The 22807-nt window shown below is 39.7% G+C and overlaps 2 protein-coding genes across 2 annotated transcripts in view; one reads left to right on the top strand and one right to left on the bottom strand.

Moving 5' to 3' along the window:
- vamp5 (vesicle-associated membrane protein 5) overlaps nucleotides 1–16699 on the bottom strand; it is a 34285-nt gene extending 17586 nt beyond the window's left edge. The window contains exons 1-2 of the mRNA XM_028798451.2: nucleotides 16356–16699; nucleotides 7409–7555 (exon numbers count right to left, since the gene is read on the bottom strand). Coding sequence (XP_028654284.1) covers nucleotides 7409–7555; nucleotides 16356–16358 — 150 coding nt within the window. The 5' untranslated portion in view covers nucleotides 16359–16699. The remainder of the gene's footprint in view (nucleotides 1–7408; nucleotides 7556–16355) is intronic.
- Nucleotides 1–22807, top strand: part of fam136a (family with sequence similarity 136 member A) — a 429951-nt gene that overhangs the window by 284015 nt on the left and 123129 nt on the right. The gene's annotated exons all lie outside the window — the stretch shown is intronic.

A 22807-nucleotide genomic window follows, 5' to 3' on the forward strand; every position in this document is an offset into this window, starting at 1 on the left:
TAGATGTAGAGAAAGCATTTGACATGACTGAATGGAAATACCTATTCACTACATTAGAGAAATTTGGGTTTGGCCCAAACATTTGTTCATGATTCAAACTACTATACAGTGATCCCTCGCTATATCACGCTTCGTCTTTCGAGGCTTCACTCCATCGCGGATTTTAAATGTAAGCAAATGTGAATATATATCGCGGATTTTTCACTGCTTTGCGGATGTCTGCGGTCTACAGTACGTGTGCTTCCTCAGTGGGACACATTTGAATTCAAACAAGGGACGCTATTGGCGGATGGCTGAGAAGCTACCCAATCAGAGCACACGGTTAAGTTCCTGTGTGCTGCTGATTGGCTCAGCAACGGAGTGCTGCATTAACCAGGAAGTCTAATCTCACTCAATGAGTGCCCCTGCTACTGCTTCAGGAGCTGTGTCCAAGTGCTAACAGAAGATGCAAATGATTGCAGAAAAGGTAAAAGTTTTGGATATGTTGAAGGAAGGAAACAGCTACACCGCTGCAGGACACCATTACAGCATCAATGAGTCCACGTTCTTTTTATTTAAAAAGGAGGAAAAGCATATAAGATCTACGGCCGCAGTGTCCTATAGCCAGGGCGCAAAAAGAGTTGCAAGTGGACGTGATAAGGCAGTAGTCTGGATGGAATCTGCTTTAGGGATTTGGATTGAAAAGTGATAGAAGAAGAACAACGGCGGTGCTAAACAGTCGCCTGAAGAGGCTCCTTTAGAAGAGCTGTAACGCTATCCTTTGTTGTGCAGTAAAATTAAACTCATCGTTATCGGACCAGTCGTCGTGTCATTGTTGGTGAGTAACCATAATTAATTATTTATGTACAGTACTTATTACATGTACATAGTTTAGTGTCACTGTACACACATTTTACTGTATACAATTTTTCTTGCATTGTACGTATTTATTGCTGGTGGCCTGTCTGTCGTAATGGCTGTAACATATGTAATATCGGAGACGCTCGATATCTTTAAAATAATATTTAGGTTTTACTGTATGTAAACTGTGTTTACATACATAATTTCAACGAATCTTACCTAATATCTAAGAGAATACAAAGGGTTTATGCTGTATAATTGTGCGTGAAATGTTTATAATAGTGTGGGAGAGTTTATAAGGGCTTAAAATATATAAAAATAACCATATAAACATATGGTTTCTACTTCGCGGATTTTCTTATTTTGCGGGTGGCTCTGGTACGCAACCCCCGCGATGGAGGAGGGATTACTGTATACCAATCCAGAAATTTCAGTTTGTATTAAAAACATTTGTTCAGACTACTTTAAACTAGAACGTGGTACCAGACAAGGTTGCCCCTTCTCACCACTTCTATTTGCAGTCGCCATTGAACCACTAGTGGTCCACTGTCGAAATTCTTATCAGATAAAGGGGATTTTCAGAGAAGGACTGGAACAGAAAATTTCTTTATATGCAGATAATATGGTACTGTATATATCAGATCCACAAAATTCTGCGCCTGCAGTCTTAACAGCACTTACAGAATTTCAAAAGATCTCTGGTCTCAGAATTAATTTGAATAAAAGTGTGCTCTTTCCAGTGAATTCTCAAGCACACAATATTAGATTGGACACCTTCCCTTTTATCATCGCAGATCAGTTTAAATACCTAGGGGTAAACATCACAAGTAAACATAAAGCTCTTTATCAACAAAATCTCGCCGTCTGTATGGAAAAAATTAAGCAAGACTTGCATAGATGGTCAACCCTTCATCTCACTCTAGCTGGAAGAATTAACATTGTTAAGATGAATATTCTTCCTAAGCTACTTTTTTATTTCACAACATTCCAATATACATTAATAAATATTTTTTAAGCAATTAGATTCAACAATAACCTCATTTATTTGTTACTAAAAACACCCACGTATCCAAAGAGCGACCCTACAAAGACCTCAGGCAGAAGGTGGCATGGCTCTACTGAACTTTCAGTTTTATTACTGGGCAGCAAACATACAAGCTATAAAAACCTGGATACAAATAGATGAACATAAACAGGCTTGGTCCGCAATGGAAGTAAAATCCTGCAGTACTTCTTTATATTCCCTGCTTTGTGCCCCAATAAATGCAAGTTATCGGCAATATACTAATAACCCAGTTGTGCTTCACTCACTCAGAATATGGAACCAATGCAGAAAGCATTTTAAGATGGAGAATCTTTTACAGTACATCCGGAAAGTATTCACAGAGCATCACTTTTTCCACATTTTGTTATGTTACAGCCTTATTCCAAAATGGATTAAATTAATTTTTTTCCTCAGAATTCTACACACAACACCCCATAATGACAACGTGAAAAAAGTTTACTTGAGATTTTTGCAAATTTATTAAAAATAAAAAAACTAAGAAAGCACATGTACATAAGTGTTCACAGCCTTTGCCATGAAGCTCAAAATTGAGCTCAGGTGCATCCTGCTTCCCCTGATCATCCTTGAGATGTTTCTGCAGCTTAATTGGAGTCCACCTGTGGTAAATTCAGTTGATTGGACATGATTTGGAAAGGCACACACCTGTCTATATAAGGTCCCACAGTTGATGGTTCATGTCAGAGCACAAACCAAGCATGAAGTCAAAGGAATTGTCTGTAGACCTCTGAGACAGGATTGTCTTGAGGCACAAATCTGGGGAAGGTTACAAAAAAATTTCTGCTGCTTTGAAGGTCCCAATGAGCACAGTGGCCTCCATCATCCGTAAGTGGAAGAAATTCGAAACCACCAGGACTCTTCCTAGAGCTGACCGGCTATCTAAACTGAGTGATCGGGGGAAAAGGGCCTTAGTCAGGGAGGTGACCAAGAACCCGATGGTCACTCTGTCAGAGCTCCAGAGGTCCTCTGTGGAGAGAGGAGAACCTTCCAGAAGGACAACCATGTCTGCAGCAATCCACCAATCAGGCCTGTATGGTAGAGTGGCCAGACGGAAGCCACTCCTTAGTAAAAGGCACATGGCAGCCCGCCTGGAGTTTGCTAAAAGGCACCTGAAGGACTCTCAGACCATGAGAAAGAAAATCCTCTGGTCTGATGAGACAAAGATTGAACTCTTTGGTGTGAATGCCAGGCATCACGTTTGGAGGAAACCAGGCACCGCTCATCACCAGGCCAATACCATCCCTACAGTGAAGCATGGTGGTGGCAGCATCATGCTGTGGGGATGTTTTTCAACGGCAGGGACTGGGAGACTAGTCAGGATAAAGGGAAGGATGAGTGCAGCAATGTACAGAGACATCCTGGATGAAAACCTGCACCAGAGCGCTCTTGACCTCAGACTGGGGCGACGGTTCATCTTTCAGCAGGACAACGACCCTAAACACACAGCCAAGATATCAAAGGAGTGGCTTCAGGACAACTCTGTGAATGTCCTTGAGTGGCCCAGCCAGAGCCCAGACTTGAATCCGATTGAACATCTCTGGAGAGATCTTAAAATGGCTGTGTACCGACGCTTCACATCCAACCTGATGGAGCTTGAGAGGTGCTGCAAAGAGGAATGGGCAAAACTGGCCAAGGATAGGTGTGCCAAGCTTGTGGCATCATATTCAACAAGACTTGAGGCTGTAATTGCTGCCAAAGGTGCATCGACAAAGTATTGAGCAAAGGCTGTGAATACTTATGTACATGGGATTTCTCAGTTTTTTTATTTTTAATAAATTTGCAAAAACCTCAAGTAAACTTTTTTCACGTTGTCATTATGGGGTGTTGTGTGTAGAATTCTGAGGAAAAAAATGAATTTAATCCATTTTGGAATATGGCTGTAACAACAAAAGGTGGAAAAAGTGATGTGCTGTGAATACTGTCCGGATGCACTGTATCTGTGGCACCTCTGCAAGAGAACCACCTCTTTCAACCCTTGCAAACATATGCAGTTTTTAATATCTGGAAAAGATTTGGGGTTAAATTGCTTAGAGATCTTTATATAGACAACATCTTTGCATCCTATGAACAATTACACTCCAAATATAACTTTCCAGCCACACATTTCTTTCACTATCTTCAAATTAGGATCTCTGTTAAACAGAACCTGCCCGATTTTCCTCATCTTGCACCCTCCTCCATGCCTGAAAAAATATTGCTCAATTTCAAGGACTTAGACACCATCTCTGCAATATATAAAATTATCTTGCAGTCCCTCCCTTTTAAAGATCCAAGAGGACAATGGGATAAAGATCTCTTAATCAATATTGTGAGCTGTGGAGCTGATCGCACCCCCAGAGAATACAGACGCCCCTGGGAAAACCCCTGAAAAACATTGACAGACTACCTTCACATTCCTCCTTACACTTCTGGCCCGCGCTGTTGTGTAATATGCCTCTCGCAGTGCTCCGCCTTCTTAAAAAGCCTGTACGGGCTTCTTTTAGTTTGTTAAATTGATTGCTTGCTTCTCCTTCTCTCTCTCAGACCTCTCCTGCTCCTGGCACGTATTCCTCCTCCTCCAAAGAAGCCCGAGCTTACTTTTAATTGACAAACGGAGGTGTCAACTCTTTCCTTTCAAGGAGCACGTTTGAAACCCTTTAAAGAGACAAATGTTTGTTTGCAGCGTTTGAATAAAATTCAAGTCTCTTCAACCTCCTCTGTTTTCTGTGAAATTCTGTGACCCAAGCGTGACAATATATCAGAAAAGGTGTGGAAAATAGCAATGCAGGGACTTCATTCGAGCTCCATATGCGCAAAGCATAAAATTATTCAACTCAAAATTATATATCGAGTACATCTGTCTCACCTAAAACTGTCCAAAATGTTTCCAGGGCAAGATCCAACCTGCGAACGCTGCAATCAAGTCCCAGCCTCACTGGGTCACATGTTCTGGGCCTGCACCAAATTAACATAATTTTGGACCAAAATTTTTAAGTGCCTTTCAGAAAGCATTGGTGTCACAATCCCTCCTAACCCATTAACAGCTGTGTTTGGTGTTCTTCCAGATGGGTTTAAAGTGGAGAAGGACAAACAAACTGTGATTGCATTCACTACACTTTTGGCACGCAGACTTATTTTGCTAAACTGGAAGAATCCTAACTCTCCTCTTTTAAGTCAGTGGGAAACCGATGTTTTATACTATTTGAAATTGGAAAAAATCAAATATTCAGTTAGAGGATCTGTACAGAATGTTTTCAAAACCTGGCAGGATCTAATAAATAATATCTTAGAATAAGCTCTTAATGCACCGAGGAAGCAATCATCTTCACATTTCCTTTTCTTCTCCATTTATCACTATTGCCCTATTAAACTCATCAATTTAGGTATGTCTACAAGCCTTAAGTTTTACTCTGTTGACCATGCTCTCTCTCCCAGGGGTGGGGGGCGACTTGTTTTCAATCCTATCTTTTGTAAAAATTGATCTATTTATATGGAATGATTACAATAAAATTAATAAAATTAAAAAAAAAAATCAGTCACATAGAATTAAAAATAAATGACATTAAAGGGGGCGGCACGGTGGCGCAGTGGGTAGCGCTGCTGCCTCGCAGTTGGGAGACCTGGGGACCCGGGTTCGCTTCCTGGGTCCTCCCTGCGTGGAGTTTGCATGTTCTGCCCGTGTCTGCGTGGGTTTCCTCCGGGCGCTCCGGTTTCCTCCCACAGTCCAAAGACATGCAGGTTAGGTGGATTGGCGATTCTAAATTGGCCCTAGTGTGTGCTTGGTGTGTGGGTGTGTTTGTGTGTGTCCTGCAGTGGGTTGGCACCCTGCCCGGGATTGGTTCCTGCCTTGTGCCCTGTGTTGGCTGGGATTGGCTCCAGCGGACCCCCGTGACCCTGTGTTCGGATTCAGCGGGTTGGAAAATGGATGGATGGATGGATGACATTAAAGGAAAATAGAATAAATTAAAACAGTAGAAGCAAGATAACAATTAGAGAAAAGGAAAACAATTGACTCACTTTCACCATTAATTCAAAAGCCAGCCTTCAGTAATGACTTAAATGTGATGAAAGAGGAGGCCATTCTGATACTGTATACTCTGGTAAACTGTTCTACAGAGAGGGAGCAGCTACCGAAAAAGCCCGGTCACCTCTCCATTTTTACCTTGATCTAGGGACCACTAGGAGCAACTGGCTAGACGACCTAAGTGCCCTCTTTGGGGTGTAAATTTTTAAAAGATCTGAGAAGTTAAAAAGGCCCCTGTCCGTTTAGGCATTTAAAAACCAATAACAAAATTTTAAAATCAATTCAAAAACGAACTAGAAGCCAGTAAAGAGAGACGAGTACTGGATAAATATGGTCACACTTGTGAGTGCAAGTTATAAAACGGGCCGCAGCATTCTGCACCATCTGTAGGTGATGTAAAGACACCTTATCAATCCCAACGTGCAGACTATTACAATAATCTAACCTAGAGGTTATAAACACGTGAACTGCTTTTTCGAGATCATTTTGACTTTTTACCTTTGATAAAAGTCTCAACTGATAAAAACACAATCTAACTACAGCATTGATATTTTTATCGAATTTAAAAGTTCTCTCTCAAAGTTCTTAGTAATAAGCCTCTCATATGATACCAGAGAACCAAGTGCATTATTTAGAGAAGCTGAAATGAGATGGAACTCTACTCCCGACCTGAGAACCCCAAGAAGGGATTACCATGCTCAGTTTTGCTTTATATGTGCAATTGCACATTATGGTTGTTGAAGTTTATTCTGTTAATTAAATGGGGTGACCTGGCTGGTGCCCGAACATTTATTTTGGTTCCCGTGTCATACCTTGTATGACCACAACATATAGCAGGATTTATCTAAAAGGAGATTATTTAACAATCTTATTTACTAAGAGTACAGTGATTGGGAGTGCATGTTCTTGTCAGTTACAATCTTACAGTACAGGAGGTCAGCCACTGGCACAGTATGTTGCACACACTGTCACTATCTGTTAAGATGTCTGCTAGACCAGCTTAGTACAATTCAGTACACAGGGAACAAGACCACCTCAACTAATGGCTGAGGGTAGAAATGACCTTAGATGGCGGAGCAACACAGTTACCTTAGTCTGTTACTGAATGTGCTCATCTTTTTAGCCCACACAGGTAGCAAGAGTCATTGTGTAGAACAATATGCTTGATTGCTTCATTTATTTATTAGTTAATCCCATAAAGTGAAGGCATATACTAATACAGTAATATATAAAATTATGACTATTTGATAATTTACAAGTAAGCCTATACAATGTTCTATAATGAAGCATGTTAGCAAAGGTATATTCAATAAAAAAGATTGGTTGATTTATATTTTTAACCATGTAAAGTCTCTTGTGATCTCATACCGTTAATGGATTCATATAAAATAAACATGATTGATTGAATTATCTCCACACAAAGCAGCACAATTTCCTTCAGGTGTCCCCCTAATAAAAGTAAAGAATAAGCCAAAGCTCAGTAACAGAAAGCTTACACTCACCTGCTCCAGGAGGGCATCAGAGCGGATTTCGAGCTCTGCAAGCTTCTCTTCTCGTTCGTAGGTCTTATCTATATTATCCCGCATGAGGTTCTGCACCTCATCCACCTCATTCTGCAACTTCTTCACCTTGTCTTCATTCTGGTCTCCCTGTACACAGAAAACAAATGATAAGGGCTTTAGTCACTTAATAAAAGAGGCTTCCAAAGAAATGTGCATCAGGCTGGACTTTGGAGCTTTTGCTTGAATTGTAAAATATGCCAGTCTGATGCAGCTGCCTTTCACACAGGATAAGCTCTGACCTACCATGGCTGAGAATTGGAGTTAGCAAGTCTGAGAATGTATGTTATACCATTAAATATTTACACACATTAATTGACACAAAGCCAACATTTTTAACAGTCTTGTTTGTCATCCTCAAGACAAGACATGCATAACCGAAAAGTGAAAGCAGGTTTGATACTGTCATGGAAAACTGCTGTGGGACACCTTTCTGGTGCATCAGGTTCCACTAACTGCCTCTAGTATCATTCTCTGGGTATTGGCCACTGCTCTCAGTCACTATGGCTCAGGAACGGCCGGATTTACTGTTCATATGGCACAACCACTGAAATTCAAAATTGGTGGGTGTGTTGTCTGATGCAGAGGAAATCTGGCTGTATTTTTTCTTTGTTGATTTTTGCTCCCTCTTCCTTCCTGCTTGCCTGCCAGTCAGGGCTTCATCCGTCCTAAAAGTGGAGTTTATGGCAGAAAGATCTGCAGTCCACACGCAAACCCCGTAAGCTATTAGAGGTATCCCTGCATTGCTTATGAAGTATCTTATCAATGGCAATAATAATAATAATGTTAAATCTATTTAAAACCCACTTAACCTATTTGAGAGTCATGAGGATTGATGTCTATGATAAAATACATAACATGGAATTATCTAATCTGCTTAATTAAGTTAAGGATAAGGGGACTGCAGCCTGTTCTGGAAGCACAGGATATGAGATAAGAATCTGCCAGTTCATCAGGACCCACTCACACAAGACCAGCTTGGAATCTGTAATTAACTCAACACCTATCATTCAGAATGTAAAAAGAGAACTGCAGTGCTCAAAGGAAAGCCCAGGAAGATATGGGGAGCTGTGCAAACTTCACACAGACATCAACTAGGTGTGGGATTTGAACCCAGACACTGAATCCACAAGGAAGCAGCACCAGCAACTTTACTATTCAATCATCTTCATCGGCAGCATGGTGGCACACAACTCCAGGAGACTGAGTTTGAATCCTTGTCCAGTCTTGATCTGCATGTAGGTTGCAAGTTCTCCATTTTTTTCAGGGGTTTTTCCATCCATAACCCAAAGAGATGTGATTTAGGTGAATTGGTGACTTTAAACTGGCTCCATAAGAGTGAGTGTCACATGCCAGGCTCTGGTGCTCCAACCAGGGTTGGTTCTTACCCTACACACAATGCTTTGTTCTGGTTGTCCATGACTTTAAACTGAATTATACAGACTGAAAAAGGATGGATGGGTAATAATAATAAAAGGACATTAGTTCTTTACCTCTTTGTGACAGTTACCACCACGAATAATAACAGCTTACAATTGTTTTATTTCTGTAATTTTTATTTGTGATGATTCTAATACCAATTACCAAGCAAAATGAAGTTTAATAGCTAGTGACATGTGAGGTAATATTCTACATCTAAGGTTGTTTTCTCAGCTTCTCACAAACAAAATTAACATGACAGGATGACTGCTTTCAACATGGCTCATTTCCTTGTTGATTTCTCTTTTCTAAAGACAAGATTTGTTTTTTATTGGCTGTAGTAATAAACCACTACAATTGTTGCATCATAACATATGTCCCCTATTTTGCATCCAGAACACTGTGTCACTTCTTGTTTAATGACAAGTTGTTTCACACTATGCATCTAAATAATATTACTAATGGCTAACACGGTACAACACCCTAGTACTAATTAATATAGAAAACAAAGTGACTAATCAAATGCGTAAAACAATTATAAAATTCTAAATATCCATCTAGGGGAGTCATAGCTCAGGCATTATCTGTGTGAACTGTGCACACTCTCTTCATGGACTTGTGATCTTTGTCTTCAGCTACTTTCATCCCACATCCTAAAACTGTGCAGCATAGTCTGAGTCATGTCTGATATGTGAAAGGGCCCTGCAACAGACTGCAACAACCCAGGGAAGGTTCCAAGGCAAGACATGGTCTAGTCAACCTGTACTTGAGTAAGTGGTTTAGGAAAATGCATGAGTTTCAGAAAGTATAAGTCAGGAACCTGGGGAACAGTTTTCAAAGGCAATGTTCACTTTTTATGGTATCTTTTCTCACATTTAGATGATACCATATTCAAAATAATCCAAAAAAAATAATCTGTTCATATTCTCAATGACATTAACAATCACTACTTTCTAAAAACCCTGACACCCTGATAGATAGATAGATAGATAGATAGATAGATAGATAGATAGATAGATAGATAGATAGATAGATAGATAGATAGATAGATAGATAGATAGATAGATAGATAGATAGATAGATAGATAGGACATTATACTGTATAACACAGGAAAGCCAAAATAGTAAGATAGACAGATAAGGATGTCATTCTTCAAATACAGTATATAATAGGGATATCACTTTACAAATTAATCAATAATAGTTATGTGCATTTTTATGTATACATTTATTCATGCACTTATTTATTTATACATGGATGTATGTATCTATGTATCATTGGGGGTTCACAGCCTGTATTATTCTTTCTGATGTGCGACAACAATATCCTGTATTATTTAAAACTAGAAAAACAATCTAAAATAATCTAGCTGGGCCCCTGCCTTTGTTTCTGTTTTACCTCGTTATTTTACTGTCCATGAGGAACAGCCATTTTCTTAAATAGCTGCCCGATTTTTTTTATGATATAATATCTATCAAATCTCTCTTTGAAATGTTGCACTGATTATGTTTTTGCTTTGACTGTTTTTTACTTAATAAATGGGATTTTTATAGTATAGTGTACTTGGTTAAAACTCTTTTATTGTAATGCATATATTCTGAAACTAAATGAATTTTAAAAAGAAAAATGCACATACACATAATATTTTTGTTGAGAAGATATGTAAAAGTTAAAAAATCAAAATGGAATGCTCCATACAGTAGTTCTATGTAAATTACACTTCCGTGATTTTGCACAAAATCACTCAATTACATTTTAAAAAATAACACAACCAATTGTAGCACACAATAATATAAACTCAAATTACATTAACTTGTAAAATATCTATTATGTACACAAATACATGTAGAGTAAAATGAACAGGAAATTGAATCAATTGAACAACTTCAATAATACTTCATTTGAATCTAAACCCATTGGTTCAAATGAAGTAAACAAGCAAAATAGGATGACTGGTCGAGCTTTACAGATGTTTTGTGTTGTGTGTGTGTTTTTGTGTGTTCAGTTCTTTCTCTTCATCATCCTGCATGTGCTCTGATAGGGCTATCTTCACTTATACATTTCTATGGGTGTGTGTGTGTGAGTGCATGTGCCTGTGCGTGTCCTTGTAGGTGATTATGTGTTTATGTACATATATATTTAAATAAATTATGTCTCAAAGCTACTAATGCAAACATTTTGTAAAGCAATAGGCCTAGACCCATCACTAAATAGAGTACACTGCCAAAACCCTGGTGAAATTAAACAATTTCTACAGCAGTGATTGTTTTGAATGTTCCAGGAATAAGTACTGGATGAAACTGAACCAGACAAAATAACAAGACAAACACAATTACACTGTGGGAAGAAGATTTTACATTTTTTTAGAAGTTCTCATTACAGATAGGTCTCTGTGTTCAGGGCAAAACTCTCTGACACCACTTGTCCTAAATCTTTGCTGGCATTTAGTCATGTACACAATACAAAAAAACATAGTTTTCCAAAATAACTTTTAATTTTAAGATGTGAAACTCAATTTCAATTTCCCACGCAAACATATATACAGACATCATGCTAAAATCAACATCTCTCCACATTTTGAACATCATAAACTTAACTTAACTCTGAACTTAACTTGATAGTGAAATGTTGACCCTATCACCAAAAATAAGGCACAAGAAAATGTTGAGCATCAGTAGGAGAGAAATGTAAGGAAATAAGCCCATGAAAAGTGACAAAAGCAAGGAAGACCAGTAATTATCTGAAAAGAGGACAGTGGAGCTTAAAAGATTTGTCAGTCATTTAGTCGTGAAGAGACACAAAAACTTAAATGTTATGATATTTTTGCTATGGTCCCTTAAATGTTTTGCTTCATTGCTGTATACCTAATAGAAAATCTGATCAGGATGAACTCTTGATGAGGCAACTTGTTTTTCAGTAAAGGTCCTTCATGTCTGGTGACTTTAACTGATTTCACTCTGGCAGTTTATGAACAGTAATGGACAAGAGCAGCATTAGGGCTATCTAAGTGAACCCACAATCTTTGGACATGTCTATATGGTGATTAACAGGAAAGAGAAATATAGGCAGGAGAAGGATACACAGGGCAGAGGTGGGGTTCACCAAAGCCCTACAAAAACACTGGCCACGTGGTGCACTGCCCGACACATCAGCAGGTGGTCAGTTCAATTCCTGCCATTGACTGTGTGGCCATACGTAGTAGGTCACTTAACCTTCCAGAGTAACAAATGTAAACAGGTGTCTTAAACAGTTGCAAAATAATGATAGATTTATTTTGGCAATCACTCCAAATGTCCTCACTCCAACAAGATGAAGCATATGATTCCTGGACAGAACAACCAGCCCACTGGTATGTGTTACACAAGGCAGACATCCTGTGAACAACTAAGGGTACGTGGCCTTTAACTGTGTTTTTGGACTGAGGAATCCTCATATGTAAATCAGTCAGTCAGTCAGTCATTTTCCAACCCACTATATCCTAACACAGGGTCATGGGGGTCTGCTGGAGCCAATCCCAGCCAACACAGGGCGCAAGGCAGGAACAAACCTCTGGGCAGGGCACCAGCCCACAGCAGGGCACACACACACACACACACACACACACACACATCCACACACCAAGCACACACTAGGGCCAATTTATGATCGCCAATGCACCTAACCTGCATGTCTTTGGACTGTGGGAGGAAACCAGGGCACCCGAAGGAAACCCACGCAGACACGGGGAGAATATGCAAACTCCACACAGAGAGAACCCGGGTCTCCTTACTGTGAGGCAGCAGCGCTACCACTGCATCACCGTGCATATGTAAATCATTTTTTTAAATTTTACTGCTCATAAAATACGCAGGCGCTTTACATAGGAAACAAAAACAAATGTCATAACATATGTTTCTGAATGTAAGTCTACTGTAACTGCACTTTTAAAATAAATACCTTATTCCAATAAACAATGTTTGTTGCTAGAAATACATGAGGATACCAGTAACAGTAAGAATTACTCACTAAAGATAATGGGATATTTTTGGTGCTAGAAAGAAAAAGACGCTATTTAAAATAAACATTTATATTGTAACCTTTAGTTTCACCCTGCTAAAACGTCAAAGAATGCTGGAGCCTTTTCAGACAGCAGGAGGGAATACCAGTCTAACAAAGGTCATAAATTTGTGCTGTGACAGATGGGTATCAGCAAGAGTGAAAGGGAAGGTCTACAGGACAGTAGTGAGACCAGCTGTGTTACAGTATATGGGTTGGAGATGGTGGCACTGACCAGAAAGCAGGAGACAGAACTGGAGGTAGCAGAGTTAAAGATGCTAAGATTTGCACTGGGTGTGACGAGGATGGATAGGATTAGAAATGAGTACATTAGGGGGTCAGCTCAAGTTGGACAGTTGGGAGACAGAATCAGAGAGGCGAGATTGTGTTGGTTTGGACATGTGCAGAGGAGAGATGCTGGGTATATTGGGAGAAGGATGCAAAGGATAGAGCTGCTAGGGAAGAGGAAAAGAGGAAGGCCTAAGCGAAGGTTTATGGATGTGGTGAGAGAGGACATGCAGGTGATGGGTGTAACAGAGCAAGATGCAGAGGACAGAAAGATATGGAAGAAGATGAACCGCTGTGGCAACCACAAACAGGAGCAGCTGAAAGAAGAAGATTGCACAGTATTATAAATTCACCTAGAAGGTAATGGGCTGATGGGTAGAATCCTGTCCAGGTTCTAATTAAATTCCTCTTATTTTTATGAAATAAAGGAATTTTTTACTTTATAGATTTAATTTAAGTTAACGTAAAATAATCATATTTCTTAACAATATATAGCTTTTTCTAGTTACATCTTATTACCCATAAATTATTTTCTGTTGTTTCATTACAGATTCTTTATAAACGTTTATCAGTCTACTGTACACTGAACACAGCAATATCCTCATAGAACTTGTTCTTATATTGCACCATGATGCTGGGAATGACATCTCATATCACTAATCTTCCAATGTATAGATGATATGACAATAAAGTCCACTTTAACTTAAACTTAAGTGAACACATAATCTCTGGTGATGTCTATATGATGGAAGGAAAGAAAATTTTGGGTAGGAGAAGGCAGCACTTTATCTTACTCAACATTCACATATTTTTCATGCTCAAAACGTGCATTTCCTTTTTCCCCATAAACAACTGAATTAATTCACATTAACTTAAAAAAACAAGGTTTATTTATACGATTATGATATTTTGCATAAACAACTGCCCCCTTTTTTGATACCATGATCCCATTGAACACGCAGCAACCCCACATCTTTGTATAGTTTGAAAGACAGTCTCCTCTTAATTAAATTCAGACCTTAAACTGCCTTAAAACACTTCTGAATTATTTTTTGTACAAATTAGTAATATACCTTTAATATTATTTTTACAACTTGTCGTGAAGTTTTGCTACCTGTTTGATTCTGGGACAGTCCTACAATGTGTTTCAGTCATAAACACAACATGCGATCATGTTCAGACAAGCAAGTTTAACTGATCCAGTCGCTAAAAGAAAGTCTTCAGGTGGTAAACGGTAAAAAGCAAATATATCTTGATTATAATGATATATCCACACCTTGAATCCAGTTCTACCAGTGAGAGTTCTGCAGGCCCGGTTCCATAGATGTCATTTAGTAAGGCTAAGTCCCACACATGTTGTGTCATGTCCCTTCACCCATGCTGTCGAATATATTGGAACTTGTTGGATTTTTAGGACTTTATCACACCACATGCACCCCCGTATTCCAACTACCCCCTTACCGTTTTTGTCTGGATCTGGGGCTGGAGCTGTGGAATCCCAGTTACACTTGTTTGGACAAGTAGGTTACAAAATGGATGGAGGGTTTAACAAATGAATGGAGGGCTCTGTGTATAATCTATTCATATTTTCTGGGCTGAGGGTACTGCAACGTGGACCTACCTAGAAGCAAAGAGACTTACTCAGGGTTAAATATTGGACGGGACACCAGCCCATCTCAGAGGACATTCACTGGAAAAGTTAAGATTTGTCGATGAATCTACCGGCAGTGTTTCCAATGTGGAAGGAAACCAAACTCCCCAAAGAAAACCCACATGCAATACGGGGAGCAGTTTTCCAAGACAACACTCATATTTCTGTATTTTTTTCTCACATTTAGTGGACACTGAATTCATTATAATGAAAGAAAATCTATCTGTTCATTTTCTCAATAAACTAATGGGCAGTAGCTCCTCACAACCCTGAAATGGATCATGTATCTAACTATAGTGCCTTCAGAAAATATTCAGTTTTCACCTTCACTTTTTTTAATTGATTTTTCTGATTGTGGTGGATTTTGTGTGGTTGTGAAGTCTGAATTATGATACTTTGATAGACTGGCAAGTTTGTTTCCTACTATACAATAGAAAAGTATATTTTTCTTTTCTTTGCTTGTTACACAACAAAATAATTAATATTACGATTACATGAAAAGGGTGATCAACCAGGGTGGCACGGTGGCGCAGTGGGTAGCGCTGCTGCCTCGCAGTTGGGTGATCTGGGGACCTGGGTTCGCTTCCCGGGTCCTCCCTGCGTGGAGTTTGCATGTTCTCCCCGTGTCTGCGTGGGTTTCCTCCGGGCGCTCCGGTTTCCTCCCACAGTCCAAAGACATGCAGGTTAGGTGGTTTGGCGATTCTAAATTGGCCCTAGTGTGTGCTTGGTGTGTGGGTGTGTTTGTGTGTGTCCTGCGGTGGGTTGGCACCCTGCCCAGGATTGTTTCCTGCCTTGTGCCCTGTGTTGGCTGGGATTGGCTCCAGCAGACCCCCGTGACCCTGTGTTCGGATTCAGCGGGTTGGAAAATGGATGGATGGGTGATCAACCACAATAAATGAAAAAAGTGTTAGTACCTGGAGAGCTTTAAAATAATCTCAATGAATTGCTAAAATTGTCTACGTGTGGATTATGTCATGTCATCAAGGTAATGTAAAATAACCACATTAAGGTAACACAACATATTACATTTAAGTAAAATTGAATTAATTTCTTTTGATGGAAAAACTTGACATAAAAAAATTAAGTGAATCTAAAGTTTTATTTTTGTTGAGTGAATTATGCATAATCATATAATAAAACACTGTCAAACACGCCCAGGTAAAGGTCGCAGGGTGGCAAAGCCGATACCAGCAGCATCGTGATAAAAGCAGGAACCACCCAGAATTGTCCAGGCTGGGGCCACTCACGCGCACACCCAAACTCACACATATTCATTTTAGTTACCAAAATTAATCTCTCTCAAAAACTGGTTAACCACGGTAGTAGGAAGAACACGTAATACCCGTCACCGTGAGTTCTCAGGTAAATACTGTGTGGCCCTGATCGAAAGTGAAAGTAACGCTGATACGATGCGAACTGACTCCAGAGCAAAATCCCACACAAGCAACACTAATCATACTGTTAACAAGAACAAAATACACAGGTTTGAAACTTACCATGCTTCGTTCTTCCCTGTGTCCGGCGGCTGACCACTCGGGCGCTTTTCGACTGGTCTTTCTTTCTTGGGTCTCTGTCTCGTCGTAGCAGCTAGCGCTGCCCCACGATGATCCGATGTAAAGCCGGCGGTCACTCCTACTCGTCCAAGCAGTTGAAAGTCCAGTCACCACAAACAGATCCCTTTGCCCGACGCTAGTGTATTTGAAAAGGGGACAGCCGTGCGACTTCTCACTTCTCAACGTTTTGACAACTCCGGCAAGGGGAAAAAAAGGCGTAACTCCTCCTCCGCACAAAGCGCTTATATTTAGAACAGGCGTTGGGCACACAGAGCGGCTCAGAGCAGAGGTCTTTACTACACGTCAATTGAGGGGCGTCCCCGTATTCCGAGAAAGGAGTCAACACCTTATCAAGTTACCAAATAATTCTCATCTTAATTAAATTCAGACCTTAAACTGTTCTATGCAATATTGAAAACCTTCTAGAAGTCTGCTGTGCAACACCTTCCAATTACCCTTTGTACAAATTAGTAAAACTTGTATGAAAACTTTTGCTACCTGTTTCGATTTATGCATTGTGCTACAATGTAGTTCATTTATAAATATAACATGTTGTCATGTTTAGATAAGGACATTTAACTCATCCAGTCGCTAAAGACAGTCTTCAGGCGTTAAACAGCAACTATCAAATGGAAATTTCTCAATGATAATAACGCATCCACAACTTGAATCAAGTTCTATTGGTGTTAGCTCTGCGGTCATTGTTTAAGATCATTTAGCCAAGGTAAGCTCACCAAATATGATGTCAGGTGCACCCACCCACACTCTCAAGTATATTGTTAATTTTTGGGACTTTATCAGGACCCCTGGCAATCATGCCCCAAAGAATTCAGTTCCCACCTTTGTAGTTTGCTCTGGATCGGGGTTGGAACTCTGCTTCCCCAAGACCCTTATTTAGATAAGCAGGATAGAAAATGGATGGAGGGTTTAATAAATGAATGCAGAGCTGGGTGTATAATCTACTCATGTTTTCTGGGCTTAGGCTACTGAAACATGGATCTGTCTTGAAGCAAAAAGTGTTATTCAGGCCAAGACAGGTCCCACTGGAAAAGTTAAGATTTGTCAGTGAGTCTACTGGCAAAAGTGTTTCCAATTTGGATAGAAAATCAGAAAACCCTCATGCACTATGGGGAGGGGTTTTCCAAGGCAATGTTCACTTTTTGCGGTATCATTTTTAATATTTAGAGGACACCAAATTCAAAATAATGCAGGAAAATTAATCAGTCTGTTTTCTCAATTACAATAACAAGCACTACTTCCTCACAACTCTGAGGCAACCCCTACTATCTATCTATATAGTGCCTACAGAATGGGTTCAAACCTCTTCACATTTTTTACACATTTTGTTAAGTTGCAGCCTGTTCTTTAAATTAACTTGTTTCCTGTATTAGGAAACACTTAATATACCAGAATGATAAAGCAAAAACACAATTTTAGACATTTTTTGCTAATTTAATAAAAAAAAAAAAGAAACCTAAAATGTCTCATTGACACGAGTATTCAGACCCTTTACTCAGTACTTTGGCAACAATTACAGCCTGGAGTCTTCTTGGGTCTGATGTGACAAGCTCCATATATGTGGGTGTTGTGATTTTCTTCCATTCATCTCTGCAGATCCTTTCAAGTGCTATCAGCTTGGACGGAGGCCATTATTTTCAGATCTGTCCAGAGATGTTTGATTGGGTTCAAGTCAGGGCGCTGGCTGGGCCAATCAAAAGAATTCAAAGAGTTGACCCTAAGCCAACCCTTTGTTTTCTTTGCTTTGTGTTTAGGGTCATTGTCCTGTTGGGAGGTGAACCTTCGGCCGAGTCTGAGATCCAGTATGTTCTGGAGCAGGTTTTCATTAAGGGTCTAGCAGTCCCTACCACTTTAAAACAACCCCAAAGCATGACACTGCCACCAGCATGCTTCACCACTGGAATGGTATTGCACAGGTGATGAGTGGTGTCTGGTTTCCTCCACACATGACACATATAATTGAAGCCAAACAGTTTAATTTTAGTTTCATGAAACCAGAGAATCTAGTTTCTCATAGTTGAAGAGTCCTTTAGATACCTTTTTGCAAACTACAAGAGGACTTTCATGTGTCATCTCCCACTCTGTCATAAAGCCCAGATTGGTGGAGTGTTGCAGCGGTGGTTGTTCTCCTGGATGTTTCTTCCATCTACACACAGGTTCTCTGGAGCTGAGCCAGAATCACCATCAGGTTCTTTGTCACCTCTGTTTCCATGGCTCTTCTGTCTCAATTGCTCAGTTTAGCTGGTCAGCCATCTAGGAAGAATCATGATGGTTCCAATCTTCTTCTATTCAAGAATTATGGAGGCCACTGTGCTCTTGGGAACCTTCAATGCGGCATAGTTTTTTTCTTTTTATTGTAGCCTTCCCTAAATCTGTGCCTCGATACAATCCTTCCTCTAAGCTCCGCAAGCAATTCCTTCAACCTTATGACTTGGTTTTTGCTCTGAGCTCTAATACACATTGTCAAGTGTGGGACCTTCTACAGAGCTGTGTGAGCTTTTTCTAATCATGTGAAATTAATTGAATTGACTACAGGTAGACTCTAAATATGGTGTAGAAACAACTCAATGAACATAGAGTGGGAAACAGCTGAGCTGAAGTGCCGTAGTAAAGGATCTGAATACTTATATCAATGTGACAGTACTGCTGTTTTTTAATAAATTTGCAAAAATTTCCATAATCCTGCTTTTATTTGTTATTCTGGGGTATTGAGTGTTGGTTGATAAGGGAAGAAAATGAATTTAAACAATTTTAGAACAAGACTGCAACATAAACAAATGTAAAAAAAGAGAATGGTTCTCAAAACTTTCTGAAGGCATCCTACCTACCTACCTACCACCTAACATTCTTGTCTTTGGGATGTAGTAAGAAATCAGAGTACCTAGAAAACTTCACATGAACAGTAATTGGGCATAGAAGTCAGGAAATCTGAGGTATCAGCACTAACTACTCAGCCCCCATATACTACCCAATTCAGTTCAATCAGTTTATCTTTATACATTGAGCTCTTTTAATTAGTCAGGCACTGAAAGTGGAGTGGATGGAACGATGTCCGCAGCAGCTAATTGATGTCATGGTGTCTGTGGGGGTGTTAAATCTAACAAGCATTGATACAATATAAGATCCAAACACAAAATAATTAAGTGCTCAAGAATGTACCATTGTGCAGAATGATATACCTCACCATCAGAGAATAAGGTGGGATATAAAGATGTTCTGTCCACCGATTGTCCCTTCCTTGCATCTGATGTTTGCTGGGATAGGTTCCAGCTTTCCTGTGACCCTATTCCAGTCAAGGGGGTTTAGATGGATAGAGGAATGGATAAAGCAGCTAAAAGTATGGCAAAAACTGTAAAGAGGCCAGGGAGAAGGTAATACCAGGGATATATGAGGAAATGAAGAGAGATGTACATGTGGAACAGAATAAAATCTACCTGACGGCAATGGACAGGTGTGCTGCAAAATAAGATGAAATAATATCACCTTTTATAAATGAGAAAAGAAACCTACAGGTGTTGACAAAGACTGGAAGATGTATTTGGAAAATTGCAGAATGATTAAAATTCATTCACAGTGCACTTACCAAATTTGGATCCAGTCAATGGACCAGAACCAGGTATTTCTATAGAAGAAGTGAAGATTACGATAGGGGAGATGAGAGCAGGAAAAACAGTTAGACCAAATGGTGTTTCAATGGAAATGATGAAAATATTTGCAGACAGTGAAGTGGAATGGTGACAAGAGTGTTACAAGCAGTAGGGAAAGGAAAGAGGATACAAGAAGAATGGAGATAGTCCATATTAATACCAGTCTTGAAGAAGAAGGGAAATAATCATGAATGTGGGAATTACAACATATAGCATGAAGAATCAGGAAAGAATTGTAGAGGGAAGAATAAGAGTAATTGTGGAACACTGTAGGGGAGGAGCAATTTGTATTTTGGAAAGGATGAAGGACATAAGAACCCTTGTTCATTATTAAACAGCAGGTCAAAAGAAAACAGCATTTGTGAATTTGGAGAAGGCATATATCAGGCGGAGTGGTGGCTCTGAGGCTAGGGATATGCACTGGCAATCTGAAGGTTGCTGGTTCAAATCCCGTAAATGCCAATAGGGACTCTGCTCTGTTGGGCCCTTAACCTGCAATTGCTGAGCACTTTGAGTAGTGAGAAAAGTGCTATATAAATGCAAAGGATTATTATTATTATTGTATGATAAGATACCAAAAGAGTTTGGTACTCCATTGCTCAGATAGCACAAGGTACCAGGGGAACTGATCACAATGGTAAGAGCATTTTTTATAGAGACAAAAAATTAAATTTGAACATGTTTCAGGATAAATGACAGTTTCCGAATAAAGGTTGGTTTACACCAAGGGTCAACACTGAGCTGTTTGTGAATTTTCCATTACTGTGGATTACATCAGTAGAAGGGTCAAGAATCTTGAAGTGAGGAGCAAGGATACTGTATGCACATGACATCACATTAAACAGGGGACTCAGAGGAGGATTTAGAAAGGAAGGTGTAGGGATGTAATCAGGTGCTACAGACCCAAAGAATGTGCCTAAGTGTGGACAAAACAGGCGTTTGGTAGTAAGCCAAATAAAGTGAAAGATAAAGTAGCTGGGACAGAATCAAAGCAGCTGAAATCCTTTAAATGTCTTGGAACTTGCATTGAATAAGATGGGGAACTAGAGAAATATGGACATGGCTGCAGGCCAAGCATGGCAAAAGATCAGAGTGTTGTGAAACAAATACATCTCTCACTTAAGATGAACACACTCCTCTGCAGAGTAACAGTGAGAGACAATTAAACATAGTACAGGTCTGTACATAGTTTACCTGCTATTGTTTAAAACCCCAAAAATGTCCTTTCAAAAACACAAAGATCGAGTTTACTCCGGGTGTATGCTTGGGCTAAACCTTGCTGACAGAGTGTATAAAAGGAACCCAACAGGAGATGACTGTAAAGACTAATAGACAGAAAATTCAACAATCAAAACTGAGATGGTATTTCCACGTGCAAAGTACATGAGAGGGAGTTTTTATGAAATTGTCCATATAACAGAAAGTGGACGGACAAACAGCAAGAGGAAAACCTAGGAAGAGACGGATGGATTAAATCAAGGAAGACAGACAATGAATGGAGCAAGCAAACAGAAAGACGTCGAGAGAAGCAATAAGACCTGACATTAATGGGAAAGGGGGTGGAAGATGAAGAGGAGCCACAGAGATACTCAGTTTTCAGTATGGTATAACATGTACAAATCAAAATTGTGTACTATAATTATCTCAGCATCTCTACAAATGAATACCAGTACGTGAAACAGCTTCTTTTAGTCGCAGAAAGTAGTCAGTGATGGTAAAGTCCAATACCTCAGCCATCCCAACCAAAGTCTGTTCAGTTTGTAGTCTGTTTCTTTTTTCTTTTTTTTTCTAACTAAGCACTTTGTGAGTTACCTGGCCCAATTATTTTCATTGCTGAATGGGTTATTCAATTAAACATAGTACAAGTCTGTACATAGTTTACCTGCTATTGTTTAAAACCCCAAAAATGCCCTTTCAAAAGCACAAAGATCGAGTTTATTCCGGGTGTATGCTTACTCATACAGAGCTGGTTTAAATTGGGCAAATAATCAAATCCAAATATATTTGGAATGTGCAAAATAAAAAACAGGCAGACACTGGATAAAATGCAGAGCCTATACATCGCCCAAGCAAACATGTGAACCCCAGACTTAAAGCCGTGAGGCTGTAACATTAACGCCTATGTTATAATCCTTTAGTGGAAAATATCTATGTTGACCTCTTCATTTTAATAAATAATGAAACTGCCAGAAAAGGGTACTAATGAAAAGGAATTCGTATTAACATGTCCAGACAGGGGGGCCGATTTGTGGGATTCCTGCGCCCCCTTGTGACCGAACCTTGTGAAGTGGCTGGAAGCGCTCCGCCTCTATAAAGACACAATCCACACGCACTGCAGTGTGGGAGGAGGCGGGGTGATGAGTGAATAGGCAACAGATGTATATAGTCAATCACATTCAATAAAAAGTCAATAGTTTTTGCCTGCATTAAGAAAATGTTGTCTGGCTTGTTTTCTTTCCTTGCAGGGCACTACACTTGTTTTGGGTTTTTCATGACTGACCAGAGCTATTTCGTAAAGTTGTGTCTTCTTGTGGATTCTAAATAACCGCATTCGTGCGCGTGTATAGTTAGTGTATTGTGAAGAATGTGACGTTCTGTCGTTTGTCTATCCTTTTTCCATTTAAGCTCGTTGGATACAGAAGTCTGTCTGGATAACAATGGGCAAAGAACCAGTGACTACGTTGGACGAGTTCCAGTCTCAAATACACACTGGTCGGGAAAACAAAACAA

This window comes from Erpetoichthys calabaricus, chromosome 1, assembly GCF_900747795.2.
Source record: "Erpetoichthys calabaricus chromosome 1, fErpCal1.3, whole genome shotgun sequence".
NCBI classification, from domain to species: domain Eukaryota; kingdom Metazoa; phylum Chordata; class Cladistia; order Polypteriformes; family Polypteridae; genus Erpetoichthys; species Erpetoichthys calabaricus.